The following is a 21984-nucleotide window of genomic DNA, read 5'->3' as shown; positions in this document are numbered from 1 at the left end:
AAATTTGGTGAGCATCGTTTCTATAGACAGCCTAACACTTTCATGGGGTAAACAGAAAATTTTCAAATTTTTCATTGTTTATTTTTATATAATAAATAGAAACTTTCTTCTCCTGTAGCAAAGCGGTTACTGGCTGGAATTGAACCAAATTTTGTGTGTAGACTTAAATTAGGTAACCTAGCAATTTTATCAAGTAGCCAGTACGATTTGAAAAAAAAAATCATTTTTGAAGAGCCCTACTGTGCAATTAGTGTGCATGCCTCTTTTCTACTTAGCCTAGGCCAGGGTGAGCGTCTGATTTCAAAGACTACTCCAGGTCTTTTCGACACCTTCCTACGTTTTCATTGTATCACGGTTTTGTGGTGTTTTGAAATGATGAAAATATTAATAAACTAATACTGAATGTTGGGATACAATGAAAATATTGCCTGTAAGACGCTATCTGGCGTCATTTTGTGCTTCTCGTCCATGGCTATTTCATAGCGCTTTGTAACAACGCTGCGGGTCGATCACTAGCCTATAGAGAACATGCGTGGCTTTGTGCGAAACGTTTTGGCAGCCGAGTCATCAACAATGGAGGTTTTGAGGCTTCCATTGCGAGAATAAAGATCGTTACTATATTTTGTTGAAATATCTCTCATTTATCTTTTTTACTTTTGATATAAATGTGATGGATAATGCTAGCATATTTTCATTTTCACGCCGTTGTATCGTTGCATTATTTTCTGTAATACTGACGTAGGACATGAGAGCGAAGAAAGTATCATCGTGAAGACGGTGCCTGATTTTGCTGGCAAAATATCCGAAAGCAGAATATTCATGTTCGGCCGCAATCCTGTATACAAATTGCTCATAGGTTTTCTGGCGATTTAATTATATGAACAGACCTTAAATTAGTAACTAGTCCCTTATTGTCCTGAACTTTCAAAACGGTTTGACATAGGCCGTAAGTTACATTTTGCTTTTTCCAATACAAAATGTGCGCCACACCTCGGATTTTCTATTTCAACTTACAAAATTCACCGTTCTGAGCTAACTTTCAAATTCTCTTTGCAAAACGCTAGGGAGAATTAGCAGAGTTTGAAATCTCACACGTTTTGCACATCTCTGGTTTTGCGAAATAGATTGCGAGTGCCAATTTTGTCGATTTCATAAAATCCGTGTGTCAACTCGCGAGCAAGCCGCACCAACTGAAAAATGTAGGCCATGGTTCGCCTCTAATCCTCTTAAATTGGAATGATTGGATATTTGTTCGTCCCTTGGGATTTTTGAAAGAAGTGATGCTCTCTTTGTGGTCGATTTTTAGTGTAAGTTTTTTAATAAGTCGGAAATTAGAGTGTTTGATGATATTCATGACTTCAAACAATACTATTCATTTGAGCCACGAATCACAGCGGGTTGCTGAGTATTTTAAGAGTGTGTAGGTTTATACAGGGCTGCCAAATAGTCCAGAGGCCTACTGACCGTTTTCAGGACTTCGATATTCTCGACGCGTGACGTGTAGGTTTCATCTGTGGATGTCTCGTCTACAACTATAGTTGCCGGGCTATGCAATATGCTTATCGGGCTACCACCTCTGTATCTTCGGGGCATCGCGATGCTACACATGTTAGGCGTTCATATTCCGCTTGTCTATGGCCAGGTCACGTGAGTTACCGTAAGCTGTCACCTTATTCAAATATTCCGGAGCGTAGAAAGGCTTGTAAGCGTTAGATCAGAACTAGGCCTAGCGTCTTCCTTATCTTGTTGGCTACCAACTAGCAAAGACGAGCCTGGTCTTGGATTTAAAAATCCATAATTGACCCATCTCTTCATAATAGCCTACGCGTAGGTCTATATAACTTAAGTGGTAACCACTTTGGGTCACATAAATATAACGAAATCCATATTGGTCAAGAACAAATCATCTTTGAGCTATCAAACACTCGGTGTACAAGAATCACAATTCATCTCTAACTCTGTCCATTAGGGTATATCGATGTTCGCTCGGCATCAAATTCCTAAATATTGACTTCACAGTCGTGGCCTCTCCTGAATTACTGTTTGATCTCTCTTGTACCCTTCGAAGTTGTTCCTGGGCTTGCCGCTCCAACTCATCGGGGTCATGGCCTTGAGCGCGCAATTTTTCCTGCAATGTAGTAGATATGCAGCAATATTGAGCAATGAATTCGAAAAATACCGGGTTTGAAGAATTTGACTAGATTTAGACGTCACATTTTTTCGAAACATGGTTACTGAGACCTGAAGAAATACTTCAGACGAATTTTCAATTCATTTTCAGATGACTTCGAGCAGTCGAGCGGTTGATGATCGCAAGTTTCTTTTTCTGGGAGCTAGGCGAATTGCGTTTGATTAACTTCAACGCAGTACTTCTCGACGCTGGGAATCTGGGGTTCCCTCATGAATGTGGGGATCCCTCATTCCCGAAAATGCCATACGCGTGACCTACTCGGTCTAGAATTCTACATAGATCGCGATGAAAAATGATTTTCCGAGATCCGGGGAAGTTATTTTAATCAGTGTAATATCTTCTTACCTTCAGCTCCGGAGCCAACGTTGGTGGGGCGGTGGGCTAAAACAGAATATTCATGGTAATAGTTCCAGTTTATCTGCTATGCTACCAGTCGGTGAGGGCCTAGCAATTTTACTTTATCGGTTAATTATGACGGACACCAGCACATTAGTGCGGAGCGGATCGACAAATTCTCTGGTCCGGCTCCGATCCGGCTGTTCAATTCTCTGATCCGGCTCCGATCCGGCCGCATCAGGAAAAGTACTGATCCGGCTCCAATCCGGTTCCGGCCAAAAATGAAAAAGTCCGGCCAGAAATCCGGCCCTACTCGGTACGGAGGTTCCGTGAATTGATAAATATGCCTCGTTTATGTTCAGACTGGCTTGGTGGTTATTTGCGTGTGGTTGGTTGGTAGTTATATAGTTATAAGTTATGCTGATCCCTAAAGATTCTGGCCGGATCAAAAAAGTAGTGATCCGGCTCCGGCCGTAACAGGAAAAATACTGATCCGGCTCCGATCCGGTCAACATTGTAAAAATCCGGCCGGATATCCAATCCGGCTCCGGTCCATGCTCCGCACTACAGCACATGCTCAATGCTCTTGCAATGCTCAATTGCTCATGCTTGACATGACACGAATTACGCCACCTGGCGGGATGTGAAATTTCTTATCGATGCATTCGGGATACTTTAAGGGGCGTCTAGCGGTATAAAATTATGCACATACGAATATATTTGAGGTCATATATTCATGCTTCGATAGCTCCGAGAAGCATGTGTGACGACTGGCGAGACATTTTCGTAACCAAAAACCACAGATGATGAGAAAATGTGGAATCAGAAATTTCAGATAACATGATGTTCAGGTCAAAAACGCTGGAACATTCGCACCTTGGCTACGCCGTTGATGGTGGCCAGTCGTTTTTATGTAAGTTTTTACATAAGTGTGCATATACACGGGACCCATCGAATACAGGAGATTGCCTTCACTTCAGTCGCTGGTTGCTCCTGCCAGACGCATAGATCTAATTTTAGTCATACCGCGACCCACCCCAACCTCCATTCCCTTGATCGTGGTGCACCAAGACTGACAACTCAGAGCAGCGAAAACGTAGAATCGTAGGTAGAGCCCTGAAGTATACCACCTGTCGGATAGCAGACAAGCATACTCCTCCAAACAAATCCAAGCTCACCAAGTTCCACTTGCACACAAAACGCCGCGAATTCGAATTATTGCCTTCAGTTCATATATTTGTTGATTTGACACTTCCACGTGCGCATTGGCACCATTCATATCACAATGACATAACAGTAGCATACGCGGGCGTAGCAACAGAATAATACGATAGATCTCTTGGCACCAACCATCATACCACCATCCTTGAGCAACGTACAGACATATACTTTACATATCAAACCCCAACAAAATCATATCTGGCTTCATATCGCGACGACAAGGCTTCAACCGATCAATTCCCGCTACGTTACGGCATAGAAGAAATATATAAATAAGCTCTTTCGACATACAAGTTATCACATGCGCACCATCACGTCATGTCTCAGTTCCCAACATCACGTAGGTCTTACAAAAATAATCGCGTTCCCAATTCTAAATAGCCCACAGTTTCCTGGGATTCCTTAAGATATAAATATCTCAGCGGGTGTATTCATCCCAAAACGAAGTAAAAGAAATTACAGCTCGTCCCGATTACGGCCTAAAACGGTGTATCGATGTTCGGATGGTTTCAGGTTCTTGAAAATAGATTCGGGAGGCGTCGTCTTAGACTCCTCCTTAACCGCGACCTTTCCTTGAGAAGGCTGCGCGACTTTCCGCTCCTACGCGTTTCCGAGCGGCGACGACATGCAAACGATTCGCGAAATGCGTGCGGCGACACCACCAATGGGAAGACATGCAAAGAAGATACGCCGTGTGTGAGAATAGCAGGATGACGGCAGCGGGTGAGCGAAACTCATATTGACTTCAAAAGTAGATATGAGCGGGTATATTCAAGAAATGGGATGATATTTTCAAATCCAAATCCTGCTGCGGATTTCAGATTCAAATCAAATTAAAAATATATGCTGTCCGTATCATGCCCTGAATCGGGCAGTCGAAAATAGGGCTACCGTACTCAATTGTTTGTAGGTATGAAAGGTCAATGTTGACACTACAACTATAAACTGTAAGGCTACATTGTTAGCTTTTAGGCATCAACTACGCCAGATGGGTGATCACTAGGGCGATTTTTTCTGACATGTAATAAAAATGTCAAAATTAGGTCAAAATTGTTGTGTTAAGTCAAAAAATGTCAAAATTGTTGACAGAGACGAAATTTTTTTGCAACCCGCCATCGTTTGTATCGTAGATTTTGCACTGTCGGTGACCATATCGTTTGACATTTTACAGCTTGTAGCCTACTTTATAAGCCTACCGTTGTAGACGGCCCGTTGTCTGCTCATTGTGAATCATAAACATTCAAATGAAACATGGTTGACGTGGTGCTATGCTCAACGTGCCGCAATGTCATAAGTGAAGCTAGACTGCGTACGTAGGCATTGCATGGTTTTTATATCAAGAAGCGCATCATGAAAAATTGTGATGTACACCATTGTCAGAAGCAATACGGCGTGTCGCGAGCAGTGTACGCACAACTTCGGTGTTGTCAGCCGACAGCTGCTACAGTTGAACATTAGGGCTCTTCAAAAATGACTTTTTTTCTCAAATCGTACTGGCTACTTGATAAAATTGTTAGGTTACCTAATTTAAGCCTACACACAAAATTTGGTTCAATTCCAACCAGTAACCGCTTTGCTACACGAGATGAAAGTTTCTATTTATTATATAAAAATAAATAATAAAAAATTTGAAAATTTTCTGTTCACCCCATGAAAGTGTTAGGCTGTCTATAGAAACTATGCTCACCAAATTTGGTTCAATTCCAACCAGTGGAAGCGGAGTTATTGCCGTCGAAAAATTTGGATTTGAATAAAATAGTATTTACGGTGACCGATTCTTTGTTTATTTATTATAGTTCTGCTCACCGTAAATACTATTTTATTCAACTCCAAATTTTTCGACGGCAATAACTCCGCTTCCACTGGTTGGAATTGAAATAAATTTGGTGAGCATAGTTTCTATTGACAGCCTAACACTTTCATGGGGTGAACAGAAAATTTTCAAATTTTTTATTATTTATTTTTATATAATAAATAGAAACTTTCATCTCGTGTAGCAAAGCGGTTACTGGTTGGAATTGAACCAAATTTTGTGTGTAGGCTTAAATTAGGTAACCTTACAATTTTATCAAGTAGCCAGTACGATTTGAGAAAAAAAGTCATTTTTGAAGAGCCCTATTGAACATTCTTTCTCCATTCTTGGCAAATAGTAAGGGCAGACGCTTTCTACCCGATAATGTAGGAAAGTATCTTTCGTTATACTACAACAAATTGTAATTATTTTCACCATAATAGATGATGTAGCTACTGGAATTCTTCATAGGGCCAGATTTCGATTTTTGAGGGCAAACTACTTCGTAAGGACAGACAGTTCGAACCAAAAATGAAGACAAGTAGTACAATTCTAACATTATTTGGGAAAACACCCAATTAGCATTCGTTAGGTAAAAAAATGTCAAAATTTAGAATTTTTTGGGTCAAATCTTCCGTTTTTTAGGTAAAAAAAAATCGCCCTACTGATCAGCTTCCCAAGTTTTGCAGATAAGGATTCCACACGATAAGTGTAAGAACCTCTGTGCTACAATATTACTATTCACCAAGGGAACAGGCATTAACCGCATCACCGCTAAATCTACTCGGTTGCAGGTATGAACACCACGCAGGCTACACCGATATGCGAGACGCACCTGTGTCTGCGCGGGTTTCCCCGTGTCGGCAGTGGGATCCGGGCCGTGGTGGAATTCCCGATGCAGCTTGCCCGAATGGAGGTCATCCAAGAAGGACTTCAGCTTGCCCGGGACGCTGTAATTTGCCAACAATTAATACGTGGAAACGAGCGTAAAGACTATCGGAAAAGGGGAATCCGGCGAAAAAGCAGCAACTTTGCTTGACACCGTGAATCCCGGAATAGATTCCGGTTTAACAAAGCGGCGTGTACGCTCAAAATTTGACTGCAGGTCCGCATTAATATCAAACGTTTGTGCCATTACAGGGTTCACGAGTACTCAAGTAGGTCCCGTCAACTTGTACTACCAACTTGAGTGGCCATTTTTTAAACTGCTTTCACTTCTACTAAGCAGTTTTTAAGGCAAAACTACTTTTTACATTTTAGCTTAAGTTTGGTAGAAAGTCGTTTGAGGACGTGCGTGCATCAATCCTGCGGGTGAAATTGTCATGACAGCCCGTTCACAAAAGGCCCACGTATCGTGGCTACTGTAGTATCGTTTCAAAAATTTCGCCTATTTGTAGTACCGGTACCTAGTGTCAAGACCAGTGATTCCCAAGTGCGGCCCCCAGATTGCCTTCTTGCGGCCCCCAAAATATATTAAGAAATCGAGTTATGTCTAAAAATAAAATTTATATTTTTAAAATACTCTTGCTCGGCTTAGCCTCTGTAGTTTTTAATTATAGAATTGCAGGAAAGTTGTGAGTATAGACTGCTAACGTTACGTCACTGCTGTTTCAATGCAATGTGCCCTAACTTTCCAGTTGAACGAGCAGTAGCTATACATATAAATAGGTATTGAAAACTTTCAAAAGCAGAGGAAAATCCTGAAAAATGGTAAATTTTTCCCACTTCATGGTCGCTAGACTAAAAAAGAAAAAGAGGCTCAACTCCCGGAAAATACAGTCTTTCTTTCACATTAACAAGTGGTTGACTGAGAAAAGGTCAACTTTCCGGTCCAGCTCCAGAAATAACCGCAGTGGCGTTCCTACAGTGCAGACTTGATGTATATCAGTCGAATTTGGCCCTATATGTAACCAGAATCCTCAAAAAAGAAGACACTTGGGCGTCCTCCGAGGACACTTTAAAAAAATCAAAAAAGAGGACAAATCATCTTAAAAGAGGACGCATGGTAACCCTGTGATAACTAGAGGTGCAACACGTGACTCACGGTTGAATACGCCGAGATGCTTAATGCTTAGCCGGCTAAAAGCAGCATAATTGGTAGTCCTATTTATAGAAATGGGTATATCAGCGTTGGCCATGACCGCAACACAACGCACCAAGACATATAAAGTTTTAGGCCATGTATGTGACTCCAACAAGTGTGCAGAACGATCGGCAGCGAGAAAGCCTTGGCCGTAAATGACTGCTTTATGCTGACCCAAAACTTCGAAATACCAAAAACTTCGTTATAAAAACAAAATACATATAGGTTTAATTGTTCATATAGGTGCCTAAATGACTGGCGCCGAATGTTCTTGTCTTGGCAATCTATACCTCACAAGACATACCATCCCGCAGGAAAGAAAATTATATGCCAGTGAAGAAATGCCAATCTGAAATCGTGTATCTTTCAGTTTAGTAGGTTTGGGCAATTCTACATTTTTTGATGTAGCAGACAGGAGGTCACGAAATAACTTCATGTAAAGAAGTCGTACCTAGAGGTCCGCCCGCCCGAAGATGTTTAATTTTACGGGGTCTGCAGTTTCAAAGACACCTCTCACTGAGCTCTACCGGTAAATCTGATTACATGGGCAAAGAGGACAACAATGCAATTCCCGATCTTATTCACCGATTTTATCATGAATTATCGAAATATTCGCGCGTCGCACTGTCTCACTACACAGTACAACTTTAATTTCGTGGCAAAAGCGAACAACGTGATGCGGGGTCAAGTTTATCACCCCATTGGATCCCGGGATCCTGACTCAGTGTTGTTACGTTCCTGACAACGGGTATACCGCCGGAGATGTTTAATTACCATTGAGGGGGCCCATACCTTTTCAAACACACCTCACTCAGCTCTACCGGTAAATCAGATTACGTGAAAAGAGACAGGATGAAAATTGATAGCAATACATGCAATTCCCGATCATATTGACCGATTCAGTCATGAAACTAAAGAAATTTCTCGCGTTTCGCGCGTTCAGGCGAGAAAAGCTGATTCACTTAACGGACATCCAATGCAGCAGATAAGTAGCGGTAAACAGTGTAGGCCTACAGTTTTGAAATCTCGCCAGGGCAATAAAACTACTCTGAAATAGCCATGATGACTGTTTGGGTCCGTTTCATAGCCGTAGTATTCGTGCGGCCCCAACCGTACTCTGAAATTCTAAATTTGGCCCTCACACCGAAAAAGTTTGGGAACCACTGGTCAAGACGGTAATCATTTGGCGCTAGTGGCCACATCCGATTGGCTACCAATTAACGACCAAATCAAATTTTTGTAGCTACTTAAGTACTTTTCAGATCTTTATTTTCTATTTCTCCTTGAAGTAGTTTTGAAAGTATTTGGAATCGTTACATCTACTTGTAATGGAGTAGCAACTTCTACTCGAGTACCAACTATGATTTCTTGGACCACCTCTGGCTACAACGGTGCCGCACGCAATTGCCTACGAGACAGTGGTGACTCTGATTTCCAACTTCGATGAAAAGTTTCTAATACCGGACGAGATCTTCCGGACGTGCCGCACTATTCAACAGGATTACACTACAGGGCAATTTTCTTATCGTATTTGTGTACCCTGAACTCTCACCACAAATTTTATGTTACGTCAACTATCGTCATCCCCCTCAAGATGGTAAATATTCGCGAAGCGAAATAACGAAACTCCCACTCACTCGATTTCGGCAAAATTCGGGAACATATACATGTGTTTGAAGGAATCGATGGCAATGAGCGGGCAGTCTTTTGGCGTCTTTCCCAAGTGGTGCAGCGGATGCGAGAAGGTGTCGCAGTCGGCCTCCAGGAAGTTGACGCGAGCTGAAAAGGAAGAACATCATCCTGCTGCAATGCGAACAAGGACCCGATGAGCAACGTTGCGCTGCAATAGATCGATAACACCCCAAGCCAAACAGGATACACGTAATAAGTTCATTAACTCTTATCGCGACACTCACTATACACTGTACTGAGTAAATTGAAGAATTACACGACTTATTCACAGGAATTGAACCCAAAATCAGAGGTTCTGTCGAAAGCAACTTCCCTACTATCCAACTGAAATGATATATATTATCAATATAACATTCGAGTGACGACTATTCGGTTTCAGTCATGATTAAATATGTTTTGAATAGGAAAGTACTGTTACTTTATGAAGGGAAAGGAAAAAGATTAAGAATCAGTGTATTAGATTGACGAAGTCGAACGAGGGCAACACCTGATACAATGTTTTAGGCCGTTACTTTTGTACCTAGCCTAGTTCCAATGTTCCATCAGACGATTGTGGTTCGAGACAAAATGTCACACAAAGCAGGATTGTGTGTACTGTGCAGTACATGAAAAGGTATACGATTCTGTTACAAATCTCTTCAAACTTTGTAGATGATGGAATATTTGAATGAATTGAGTATTTTTCAGTGCTTCTTGCCTTAAGCTATTGACGCAATGCGAGAAGAATTGAACCGATATAAATCGGGATGCGCGGAATCAAAATTAAGGTAGCCGTTTCTGTAGTTGTCTTGCATCAATGTAGGGTAAATTAAGATCGAACACGAAATTTCAGTCAAGGGCCGTTTGTAGTTATAACTTTACAAGTTTCAACACGAACTCGAGTGCAAACAGCCTGAAGAGATTGTTTAAATACTAGTTTAACAAGCTCCTGATAGTAGAGTGTATCAAACTTTGACTCAAACCCGAACAAATTTTGTTCCCAACACACATTGCAGAATAGTAGCCAGTAGTTCATTGATCCAGCTGTATAGGGCTATCAATCAAATTCACAAATATATCAATACCAATTCCAGAAACGACTATTGCAGTGGGATCAAACGACTGCATTGACATCCGCATCTCTTAGATCAGAGAAAAAGAACGAATTACTTGCGGCCCAGAACCGAGGAAAAGTAAGAAGATATCTACAAGGCCTAGTTCAAGGTTTGCATTTTGTTGCCTAGAACTGCTAACACTGCCAACACAATCGTTTCACTTCCGATTCTCGGAAACACAATTGGCTGCGGGAGAGAATCAAGTCACACAAAAGCACGCACCACGCTATTTCAAGCTGATCAGGAAACAGTCATCCCCAATGAGCAATCAGACGCATGCTCTCATAGCTAAGCGTTAAACAATAACTATAACAGCTTACAGTACCCATCACGGAACACATGTAAGACAAGATACTGTACCGGATTGCCCTTAGGGCTGTTGATCAGGGAGATAGCATTACCACACTCCATGAAAGACCGGAATCTCTTTCCATAGTTTTGGTACTATCATGATTCAGCCCCGACGAGACAAGACATTCAAAGGACTTCTTAGAACATCATGTGGTACATTTAAATATTGTATCACCATTTTCTTGACATGATAGTGGAGCATTACACAACTAACATCAATCCACTGACCAAGTCATCAATGAACAACTAATGACGGATATAGCCTATGCTACAATGCAGACATATTTAAGCATGCACCATTCACCACAACCAGCACACAAACGACAAAGTCAGCATTTCCTGTGTGCGCATTCCCTTCACAGCCTACACCCCGATACACTTCAGACAGTACTGGCCCTAAACGACAAGCAGTTCCGTTTAACTAAGTGAATTCCCTGTCCCGAAAATCTTTAGGAATAACACATATCTGAGTATTGTGGTGCTTCAATAGCCCAATAATTAATTTCTTATAAGTACGGGCTACCAATTGCCAAATGGGGCGAGGATACTATCCAACACTATAAAGAAACTATATAGAAACACACCGTATCAAGATTTTACCACCGCCCCCGTACCAATACAATTATACATACATTTCTCGTGAATCAAGCTCCTCGAAATCACTTTCTGGTACAATTCCAAAGATTCTGTGTCCTCTTTCTTGTGAAACAGTATCAGGAAGGGCAGTCCCTCTTCTGTAAGTTCTTCGCCGTTTTGAAATGTAATCTCTCTCACCTGCGCGCGTATAATAAATTCATCTCAGAAGAACAGATTTGCACGAGACAACACCAACTGGCCGGCATGAGAAGTGACGGGTGAAAAGCAGTGCTATATCGCTTGCTGCAGATTCATCTATCCCTAAATGTTTCAGTCGAACTACATTCAGAATCACATGTAATCATAAATCAGCCTGTGATTTAATAAACTGCATTGGAGCAGTGTGGAGGCAGAATTGGTTCCAGGATGAATTCATATTCCCATAAACATCCATCTCAATTTTGCAAACTATTATTATTATCAATGCCGTGTACCCTCCCACTGTTCAAGATTCAAAATTACTAAAGCCTACAACTAAAGAGGACCCTGTCATAGCCAAAAAGTAATGGAGTAAATGGGATTCACCATAGCAGTACTAAAAATGAAGTGTTCAATGCTTTTCCAATAGACTAATGTGGTATTCTGGTCCGGTATGAGTCACCAAACACAAACAGGGAAGTTACATCTGAATCAGTCGAGCCCATGAGATGACTTAAGTCGTATCAAATACACCACAAAAGGATAGCATCACATACCAAAGGAACACACTTGTCAGTGGCCCAGGCTTTCAGCAGATCATAGTTTGTCAAGGATCCCAAATAGACCATATCTGCATCACCCTGAAATGAAAAGGAATATATAACATAATGGTCAAACATCGATTGGTAAATGATTGTCCAGTAATGTGTAAATACAAAGTAATCGAACAGCGCAGTGCACTGCAAAATGGGTATGCACTCTCTGCATAATATGATGGTGGCGGTGATAGATTGAAAACAACTAGAAAACACGGATTATTAATCAATCTTCTTGTTTTAACTCGACAAAAAATATAAAAATTAAAATCTTACGAACCCCAGTCGGCCTGTAGATGATATTGTCACCAGAGAGTCGTTCTTTCTGTGATACCTCCCTAAAATAGGATTTTGGGCATTAATACAATTCCAGCTTGTTAAAATAATTTCTGAAATCCAACGTATTATGCTCAATTTGCTAGTCAGGTAGCTGCAACTGTCTACAGACTAACTCGAGGGCCATTCCCAACCTGGACAACAAAAGTTGGAATCACCACATTTTCAAATCTTCTGAAATTTGGTACACGAGTAGTTGAGTAAATTCCGAACACAACAAACTTCATTGGAGGAAAATTGAACTCCGGGGTCAAAAGTTACAACATTTTGAAAATCGACAATTTTCTGCTCATTTCAGATCTGTAGCATTTTGGTTCTATCAAATGCAATATTCAAAATGGCGTGAACAGATGTTGGATTACAGCGGAGATTTGGTACTTAGTTTTCCGAGTAGCTAGTCTAATGGTCTATATTCCCGAGTGGTATCAAATGCCATGCGGTGTAGGGTTAAAGGTTAAATTGAGGCGAAAATCGATGGTCTGAAATGGGTCAAGCGTTACACAATTTAGAATAAGAATTTCTCAAAACCCTACAAAAATATTCGAGCGAGTATGGTGCCATATGAAAGCTGGCTTCAAGGAGAATTTGTTCATAGTTAATTCATTCTGTTTTTTTTTGACTGGAAAGTAGTGAAATTGCAGTCTCAAGAGTACTCTGTACTTATATGTGGATATTCATACCTCAGGAATATGCTCGGCAATGACGATTGTATATCGCCCGCCTCTAGGGCTTCCCTTCCCTGAAACTAGAGTGAGAGCTAAATAGCATTACAGCCGAATCACACTGATTAATAATGATACTCCCCATCCAAAACCTTCATATATCTTACCCACAACGCGAAACACAATTAATTAGGACGTTTATAAATTTTGACATGTTCTTGGGAAACACCAATTCGTGACGGAATTGTTGTTGCTGACCAGAAAGCACACTAGAGCCCTGTGTACTCCTGAGACTGCAATTTCACTACTTTGCAGTCAAAAAAAAATAAAAATGAAATAGGTATGAACAAATTCTGCTTTTAGCCAGCTTTCGTATGACACCATACTCGCTTGCATATTTTTCTAGGGTTTTGAACCATCTGCACTCTAAATTGTGTAACGCTTGACCGATTTCAGTCCATCGATCAGGTTTCGCCTCTATTTAACCTTAAACCCTACACCACATGGCATTTGATACCACTTTGGAATATGGACCATTAGACTAGCTACTCAGAAAACCAAGTGCCAAATCTCTACTGTAATCCAACATCTGTTTATACCACATTGAATATAACATTGAAAAAACCTGAATGCTGCAGAGTTAAATTGAGCAGGAAATTGACAATTTTCAAAATGATATAACTTTTTACCCCGGAGTTCAATATTCCTCTAATAAAGCTTATTATATTAGAAATTTACTCATCTTGAATATTCACTGCGTCATATAGAAAATGGTGATGAATGTCAAATTGTCAGTGAAAACTTGTATTTCACGGCATATGGAGAATGAGTAACAACAATTCAAATTTTTCGTGCCGGTAAAAGCCTACGAGAATTCAACGAATGACCGTACATTTGAACAACATTACGGGGGATTCTTGAAGGTCAAATTCACGAAGAGCAATGTTACATGTAGACAAAACCAATCCAATTCGAGGTGTATCAATAAAGAAAAATATACTGTGTCTGTAACTGTAGGCCTGGAAATCGACTTGACTTTTCTATGAAATTAGGGGTGTCTCACGCTCACCCAAATCCGGCGTAAAAGTTGCAATCCTCTTTGAGTGCTTTGGCGAGACTCTCGAAATTTTGATATTCCTTTGTTTCTTTACTTGTGAAGTATCCAATAATTGATCGCTTCTTGGCCTGAATAGGACATTGATTCTATTGACTGCCAGAATACAATTAAAATTATGAGCATAGCGCATGGCATGGATAATGCTGCACGGTTGTCAATAGCAGGACACGATACCTCGAAATCTTCCATCTCATCAGTGGTGGCGAAGTGATGAACTGGATCTTTCATTTGTTCCTTTATGAACCCAACAATGCCATCAACCGACCTTGCACCACGGTATTCCCTCTTAGTCAAAGCTCCATTTCTGAAAAGCTTCATTGTTGGATACTTGTTCACGCCAAATCGTTGCGCGACATCCGCTGTGAAAACACAATAATCAGCAAGAGAACTCATCAATTACTGAAATTACTGAATAAGCCTCACGATTTTTATCACAATCGACACGGGCCAAAGCTACTTGGCCCGCTCCTGGAAATTGTTTGCCCGCTTCATCGGAGGCTTGTGAAAATATCGGTGCCAGCATCCTGCTGAATCGACACCAATCCGCATAGAAATTTACAAAAACAAGTTCATGGCTACCTGAAAAGTGGATTTGATAATGCTTCTGCAATGTCGCATATTACAATTTCAAGTCTACTTACTCAAGACAGTATCCAGATTATTAGAATCAATATCGATAGTTGCTGCTGTCCCCAAAGTAAAAAAGGCCTGCAATAGAATTGCATATTGTACTCAAATGGCATGTACAAAAGATGATGTCAAAGTAGATAAAGGGTCCCACAACAGGTTGCTAAACTAAAATAGTGCTGTAAAATTATTTTGCAAATGTTTTTGCAGGTACGAATATGTTCTGTGAGATATTCAGTCATAGACCAGTGATCACCTTTGCCAGCATACAAAAACACTTCTCTATTGTTAGTTATTTGCCTACATGATATCCGACAGAAAAATGGAATTGGTGGATAATTACAGTTACACATAACCCAAAAGCATATGATTCTTACTATGACGTAAAAGTTCATATACAATAGCTCCATATTCAACCAGCTCTTCAAGGATAGCACTGACAGAAAACTTGCTTCACTTGATCAATCTTGCAGACTGCACGGACAAGATGCGCTGTGCGATCAACAGAAATAGTTACCTAGTTCATACGACTTCATTTCTGCTTGAAAGACACGATAATAGAATGGTAAAAACTAAAAATATGGGCCGAATCATTCTGAAAATTGGTTGTTTCAAGCTACTAAACTTCATATGAGCATAGCACTAACCAGTATTTAGCAAGTGGCTGCAGAAATTTTGTGAAACTGACATTGCATGTTCGATTCAACCATAGAAAACTATATACCACATACCAGTATGCCATTAATCACTATAAAGCCATACAGTTCTACCTTCATCACTTCATGCAAATACAAACAATTCAAACGTCTAGATCACAAGTATTCTGGATATAGGATGAGTGTCAAATTCTTTTGATGATCATATTTCCCATCAATATAGCATAGGCGCCGAATCCAAGAATGCAGCGTTTAAAAATCCGATTTGGCCAGTAACTTATTGATACATTACATGTACAATATTAAATCACTTATCATTGACCAGTTGACACGATACAATAGGATCAGGGAGCAGTCCTTGATAATTCAAGACAGACATTTTGACCCGCATTGAAAAACATATATCATTTGTCTGATTAAAAAAAGATACTAAGATACGAAAACTAAATTGCCACTTGACTCAAGCTCAGCAAACGGAGGTATACCATTGCACCTTAGCATTTACAAAATTTCAGTGATTGATTCCTGTATGCCAGGGGATGACACAGGGGCACGAAGGCTCATTGGATGGGCGATATATCAAATACTACTAGTATACCGTACTTCTTACGAATTGTCACCGGTCGCCTGCATAATTAATAGGCTGTATAGGCTGTATAATATAGCCTACTCCCGAATCGTCACGGGTTAGCCTACTCATTCATAATAGTGTCACTGTGTGTAGTGAGTGTGTATGTGGTGTGTATACTGTCTGTATATGAGTTAACGGTTAACCTGTTACTCATATGGTACACTTGATACAGCGAAAGGTGGTGTCTCACTGGCGAATATTCTCAGTTTCCGCGATTCCTATGATCCATACTTATCTGAACTTAACCACCGCTGAACAATGAACATATTCGACTATAGCTCGAAATGCGTCCTGTCAGGCTGTCACTGACATAACCGGCAACGCTGACGTTGAATAGAAATTATCTGTATGGAAGTAATATTTCTCGACGGAAATATTACTAGATATTACAAGATGAAGTAATCTTGCTTATTGAAGAACATCAGCTAGCGATCAGATCAACTATGTGGCCTTTCAAATGTAATTTAAAATTATGGTGTAATATCAAAATATAGTAATTATTGCGGCATAAATTTGGAACGAAGTTTGGGAAAGCAAAAGATGCGGCTTTACAAAAAGTTTCGGAAAAAACTGTATTCCGTAATGTACTGCTCTCTCTTATCATTTACCCTAAAATCACGTACGTAGCAGAGATGAGCATGGATTAGGATTAGGTTTTGAAAAAACAGGATTTGTGAAATTTTGTCGGATTTGGATAGGATTTGGATTAGACATTTATTCCAAAACGGATTAGGATTTTGATTGGATTTACCTATTTTCTGGGAGATTGAAATGTCGTGTGGCGAATGGCGACAAATTTTATTCAGATCAGTTAATAATGTAATTATGGTTACTAAGTTATCTTAAATCAAGTGACTCGTTGGTTGTGAAAAAAAAATTTCGAATCCCTCCATTGCATAAATTAGTATTTTTTCTGAATTTCCAGTTGGAATCGGATTAGGATTGGACATGGACTTGAATTTGAAAAAGTTATGGATTAGGATTTGGATTTGGATTTGAAGGTTCGGATTTGGATTGGATTAGGACATAGAAATATCAAATCCGCTCATCTCTGGTACGTAGGTAAATGAACTATTACCATCATGCATCTGATCGATTGATTTTAATGTGAACCTAGTTGCCCTAGCAAAATATAGCACCGAGATGAAATCAAATGCAATTAAATTCAATTTATTACCACAATTTTCATCATTTCAATACACCAAAAGACTGCGATACAATGAAATAATTATAGGAAGGTGTCGAAATCGGCTAAGTCGACTATGATATAAAATATAAAAAGTATTCCTACTCTTTATATTTCTCTTGTAATCTATATGTATATTTGCACTCTGAATAAGACCTCAGAATACTGTTGAATATCGATATTTGAGTGAACTGCGAGGAAATTAGTTTTTGTCATGGTGTATGACTTTGATATTTCTGTTTAGAATTATCCGTTACCGGGTGAAGGGTTTGTTTATAGATTACTAACCTCCGTAGGTTAGTAATCTATAGTTTGTTTTGATGCATTTTGAAGTTGTGAGTGTGACTCGTGTCGTTGGAAGCTTTTATGATGAAAATTTTAGTAATCGTCGCATCATATATTTTCACCCGCTCAAGACACGCAATTTGAGACGCAATGTGTCTCATACATTCGCAGTAAGTACCACGAGTTACTGACCGACACTCATAACCGCTATTCCTGTTGTTGTCCTTTATTGTAACCAGGCCTATATGGAATCTCTGTCCATTTTTTGAAATAAATCCTGCGTGATGAGAGCTTTTCTATATAGAATAATTAAGGAATTAAACAGAAAATCCTGCGTGACGTTGCCACCAATTCCAACCAGGTACCAGGGATATTCCCATTGTGAGAGTGCCGAATTATTTGCACCATTGCATGCGTGTTGACACACAGCTTAAATTTTCTATTCCTTGCAGACATCAGTATACGATTTCCACAATATGAGATCAGTAAGTGGTCTTATACCTACTAGATTCCTAGTCTTAGTTGCACATCTTGTTTTCGTGATTTCAATATTTTGGTCCAGGGTAAGTGACTGAAATTAAATCGTTACTGAACTTTGCAATCATATAATGGCTTCTTTCTAGGATCGGAATGTGGTCGCTAGCCTTCCTACAACGTACACATCAGCTGATTACACGGCCAAGGACACCGAATTTATAATTGCCTTGTCCATCACACTTGCATTGTTTCTCATCGAATTCGGCGGATTTATTGGCGGCATATCCATGTTTAGCCACACGCAATCACTCTTTTGTATCCTTTTTGTATTCAAAGAGATTTAGTGTGCTGCAGTGACAGATGAAGCAAATGATAGTTTGTTATAAGTAGGCCAACATAATAGCATTCTCAGTCATCTGATGTAATTCTGACTCCATGTATACAAACTTTAGTGATTTGAGTTTTGAGGGAAGGGTGGACCCGATCCCCGCGCCTGATCTCGATAAATTGTCATTGAAATAGAATTATAGTGTGTTAAATCTTGTGTAGGTATCAACAGTTGGTTACAGCATCGCATTCTCAATTCAGACATCTTACTTGAATCCAGCTATCTCGCCCATTTCTTTACCGATTAACATAGGGTTACCATATTTTGGAATTGGGAAAGGAGGACATTTTTTCAAAATTTTCGGACTTACAAGACTGGAGTAAAATCTGGAAAAAATGACAAATTTACCACGAAATTTTGGTTGGTTGACTAAAAAAAAGGTTGTCGCTTACATTTGAACCACGAATTTTCTGTTAAGCATTTATGCCCATTTTCACTCGAGTGTATCCATCATCTTAGCTCTAAAAGCTGTCAAGGAGGATGAATTGCCAAAAAGGAGGACGTATGGTAACCCCAGATTAACATGAGAGAGAGAGAGAGAATTTATTCGGTCCATGAACATTGATAATACACAGATAGATAAATACAAGGACTGAAGGACTGCATAAAACATCACAAGGTGTCAACATTAATATGGTCGCTTGTGTTGAGGTTCAAGTCAATTGGTGTTGGAATTTTCTTTTAGCTGCGGTTCAATTACGGTGGCTTACTGAAGAAAATAGAAGTTACCAAAGAATGTTCCCCGATTTTGTCTTAAATTTGATACCACATCATATTTAGAGTGCAGCGCCCCTTCAATGAAAACGATTCACTAATAGGATACTAATGCTCTTTGCATGTCAATTTCAAGTGGTTATGTTCTAGTCAATGGTGAATTTTCCTTAGTGCTATTTTGTCCAGCCATAGCTGCACATGCCGGTGCTTCTGTAGCGTTAGCTTTTTTTATCTTCGACACCTGGAGCAGCACTTTATACTGGTGGATATTTGCATTCTGCAGGTAAGTTGTTTAACGCTTGGACTATATATATACAGTCCATCCTCAAGATTACCGGACCACGACTGACCTATCGATCTCGCTTCCAATGACATGCCGCCCTATTTCTTGTCGCTTTCTTTTTCTATACTGTATTCTTTACTTTCATTCAGTGTGCATGCCTCCTCTTTACTACGCCTAGGCCAAGGTGGGTGTCCGATTCCATTGACAAATCCAAGTCGCTTCGACATCTTCCTGTCTATTCATTGTATCGCATTTTTTGTGGTGTATTGAACTGATAAAATTGCTAATAAACCAATGATGATAAGTTGATTTGAGAAAGATAATATCCCAACCCAAAAGAGTCTATTGTGTCCACGCACATCAGGTCATTGTAATTGACTATAAATTGGTCACCCTTGATATATAACAGGTGAATATAAATTACTGACTTGGTCCTCGACCTGGTTTGTCTGTGCATTGTATTGGCCTTACGAAAGTCTTGATCTCGTTTAAAAATATGTTGCTAGGTGGCTGGGAAAACCTTTTTTCTTACAGTGCTCTGCCAGCTGTCACTGAAATCGGAGTGCTTTTCCGGGTACTTGTCTTGAAGAAAAACCTCTGATTGTCATGGAAACTAAGGGGTGTTGTCGTGTCGCCTGTGTCTTCTATCAATGTGCAGATGATCACTGTATTTTTGTATCGAACTATACATCTATTTCTGTACTGATGCATTTATATGAGTAGCAAAACAGTTGGGTAGAGTTTCTTCTGTTATTTGTTGTCTTAGTTGGTTCTCATAGAGCGTAGGAGGCGATCATCTATGGTTATTTATCATGTCAGGTATGTCCACTTGTCCTGGCTGCGTTCCAATATAACCGATGTTCACGTACAGTCCTTGGTAAGAGTTTCTACTTCGGACAAGCAGCCAGAGTTCACAAAACTTGTTGACAACCTTGACGGACCACATATATCTGATAAAACTTCAACAGCTGTAGCAGTACATTAGGTTGATAAATTTATCAAGTACTGTTTTGGTCTCTATGCTTTTAACTTGAAGAAAATACGATTTATGCCTTGTATAGGTGGATGAATACGCGATTAATTTATCGATCCTGTAATCTGGCCCGCCAAGTACTTTATATTCCCATATCAGGCCCGCCGACCGGAGAAGTTATCCGCCCCTGGTTTAGGTGGTGTCTGGTGGGAACCACCTTAAGCCTGTGGTCAGACTTGGACAACTAGAAAATTTTCAGCTTGTCTAAATTAGATTAGACTTTTAGAATTAGAGCTACAAAATTTTTCCAAATTAGATTAGAATTAGAGCTTCACATCTTTCCGTATTAGATTAGAATTAGAGCTACACATTATTTTCCAAATTAGATTAGGATTAGAATTTTTGAATTCGCAAAAAGTTGTAAAATTGTCCAGACACTGTCAAGGCCGATACGCTTAGGAAACGGCCTAGGGCTTTCCCACAAGATCAATCTCTAGGATGACATGTCCGCATATCTCCAAGATCTATTTATTAGTCGCTGAAAAGCCTGGTCAAGGTAGAGTGCGCAGCTTATAGTTCAAAATGAAATGAAGTTTATTATCACGATATGTACTTCCCTAATAGAATATTACTTCTTTTGTCGTAACCAAGTCCATCGCCCATGTTAGTGAGCACGGCGTTGTACCAACCTAAAGCTTTAAAAACATGATTTCTCAACTGTGTGTGGACTATTTTGTCTCAATGTATCATTATTGCATGGCTCTCTTGCATGGCTGCAAAAAAGCTAAGATTGCAGTCATGCCTACGAGTTCTCGAGCAGCAGCCTTAAGATGCGTGAAACGATTTTCTTCTTTCCAGTAACTCAAAACACCAAGTCCATCGCCCATGTTAGTGAGCACGGCGTTGTACTAACTTGAAGCTTTAAAAACATGATTTCTCAACTGTGTGTGGACTATTTTGTCTCGATACTGCATTATTGCATGACTCTCTTGCATGGCTGCAAAAAAAGCTAAGATTGCAGTCATGCCTACGAGTTCTCGAGCAGCAGCCTTAAGGTGCGTAAAACGATTTTCTTCTTTCCAGTAACTCAAAACATCGCAGTCCACGATCTCATGCTCTGCTTCGAAATCTCTTTCCACTCCACTCTCTAATATATTTTATTTGGTTGGATCTAAAGCAATCATACTCTTTTTACTTGATGTAGTTTTGGGCATAAGTGTGAAGAAGCCTGTGTTAACGATCTCTTTTACTTCGCTACTGTACTGTTTGTGATCGAAACTAGAATGTTGTTCGGAGACTACAAGCTACTATGCCGGCATGGCTATTGTTCGTCACTATAAATACTATATATGATGGTACGGTGTATCTAAGTACTGCGATGGCGGCTTGGCACTGGATTTCCCTGTGCGAGAGGGATATTCTTGTTAACTCGCTGCAAAATGCCGCGGACAAAGAGGCATTTTCAGGAAAACGATAAATTAGATTAGAACTGAAATTAGAGCATGGAAACATTTGACAA

General features: G+C 40.0%; 2 protein-coding genes and 2 long non-coding RNA genes across 5 annotated transcripts in view; 3 read left to right on the top strand and 1 right to left on the bottom strand.

The window, feature by feature from the left end:
• The window catches only part of LOC145455708 (uncharacterized), a 237639-nt gene that overhangs the window by 192204 nt on the left and 23451 nt on the right, over nucleotides 1-21984 (top strand). The gene's annotated exons all lie outside the window — the stretch shown is intronic.
• LOC145456402 (endoplasmic reticulum resident protein 44-like) lies at nucleotides 1889-15410 on the bottom strand. 2 transcript variants are annotated; one of them, XM_080334517.1, is made up of 12 exons: nucleotides 15250-15410; nucleotides 14887-14953; nucleotides 14669-14824; nucleotides 14420-14604; nucleotides 14198-14313; nucleotides 12411-12468; nucleotides 12092-12175; nucleotides 11393-11534; nucleotides 9261-9402; nucleotides 6376-6490; nucleotides 2537-2572; nucleotides 1889-2128 (listed from the first exon to the last, which is right to left on the bottom strand). In XM_080334517.1, exons 1-12 carry the CDS (start codon nucleotides 15280-15282, stop codon nucleotides 1940-1942), a joined length of 1323 nt encoding a protein of 440 aa, XP_080190643.1. In that variant the 5' UTR covers nucleotides 15283-15410; the 3' UTR covers nucleotides 1889-1939. The 2 variants fall into 2 exon arrangements, with proteins under 2 accessions (XP_080190643.1, XP_080190645.1); XM_080334519.1 differs by lacking the exons at nucleotides 1889-2128; nucleotides 2537-2572 and adding an exon at nucleotides 3737-4348.
• LOC145456403 (uncharacterized) lies at nucleotides 9399-11535 on the top strand. Its single transcript, XR_013920596.1, has 2 exons — nucleotides 9399-10082; nucleotides 10389-11535. It is a non-coding gene; the product is annotated as an uncharacterized LOC145456403 (long non-coding RNA).
• LOC145455704 (transmembrane protein 107-like) lies at nucleotides 18083-20245 on the top strand. Its single transcript, XM_080333686.1, has 4 exons — nucleotides 18083-18193; nucleotides 18254-18422; nucleotides 19396-19492; nucleotides 20027-20245. The coding sequence occupies exons 1-4, from the start codon at nucleotides 18107-18109 to the stop codon at nucleotides 20091-20093; spliced, it is 420 nt and encodes a 139-aa protein (XP_080189812.1). The 5' UTR covers nucleotides 18083-18106; the 3' UTR covers nucleotides 20094-20245.

This window comes from Botryllus schlosseri, chromosome 14 (assembly GCF_051294905.1).
Source record: "Botryllus schlosseri isolate E-star chromosome 14, Bs_hap1, whole genome shotgun sequence".
In the NCBI taxonomy this organism is placed as follows: domain Eukaryota; kingdom Metazoa; phylum Chordata; class Ascidiacea; order Stolidobranchia; family Styelidae; genus Botryllus; species Botryllus schlosseri.
The sequence above is the reverse complement of the archived record's forward strand: the minus strand, read 5'-3'. Positions and strand labels throughout refer to the sequence as shown.

Coding starts and splice junctions, on each gene's coding strand:
- LOC145456402 (XM_080334517.1), bottom strand. CDS start 15,282: ATGGAGCTATTGTATATGAACTTTTACGTCATA. Junction 14,954..15,249: donor ATATGAACTTTTACGTCATA/GTAAGAATCATA, acceptor ATTCTATTGCAG/GCCTTTTTTACTTTGGGGAC. Junction 2,573..6,375: donor GGAAACCCGCGCAGACACAG/GTGCGTCTCGCA, acceptor ATTCTGTTTTAG/CCCACCGCCCCACCAACGTT.
- LOC145455704 (XM_080333686.1), top strand. CDS start 18,107: ATGAGATCAGTAAGTGGTCTTATACCTACTAGATTCCTAGTCTTAGTT. Junction 18,194..18,253: donor TTTCAATATTTTGGTCCAGG/GTAAGTGACTGA, acceptor GCTTCTTTCTAG/GATCGGAATGTGGTCGCTAG. Junction 18,423..19,395: donor CCACACGCAATCACTCTTTT/GTATCCTTTTTG, acceptor TATTTTGTCCAG/CCATAGCTGCACATGCCGGT.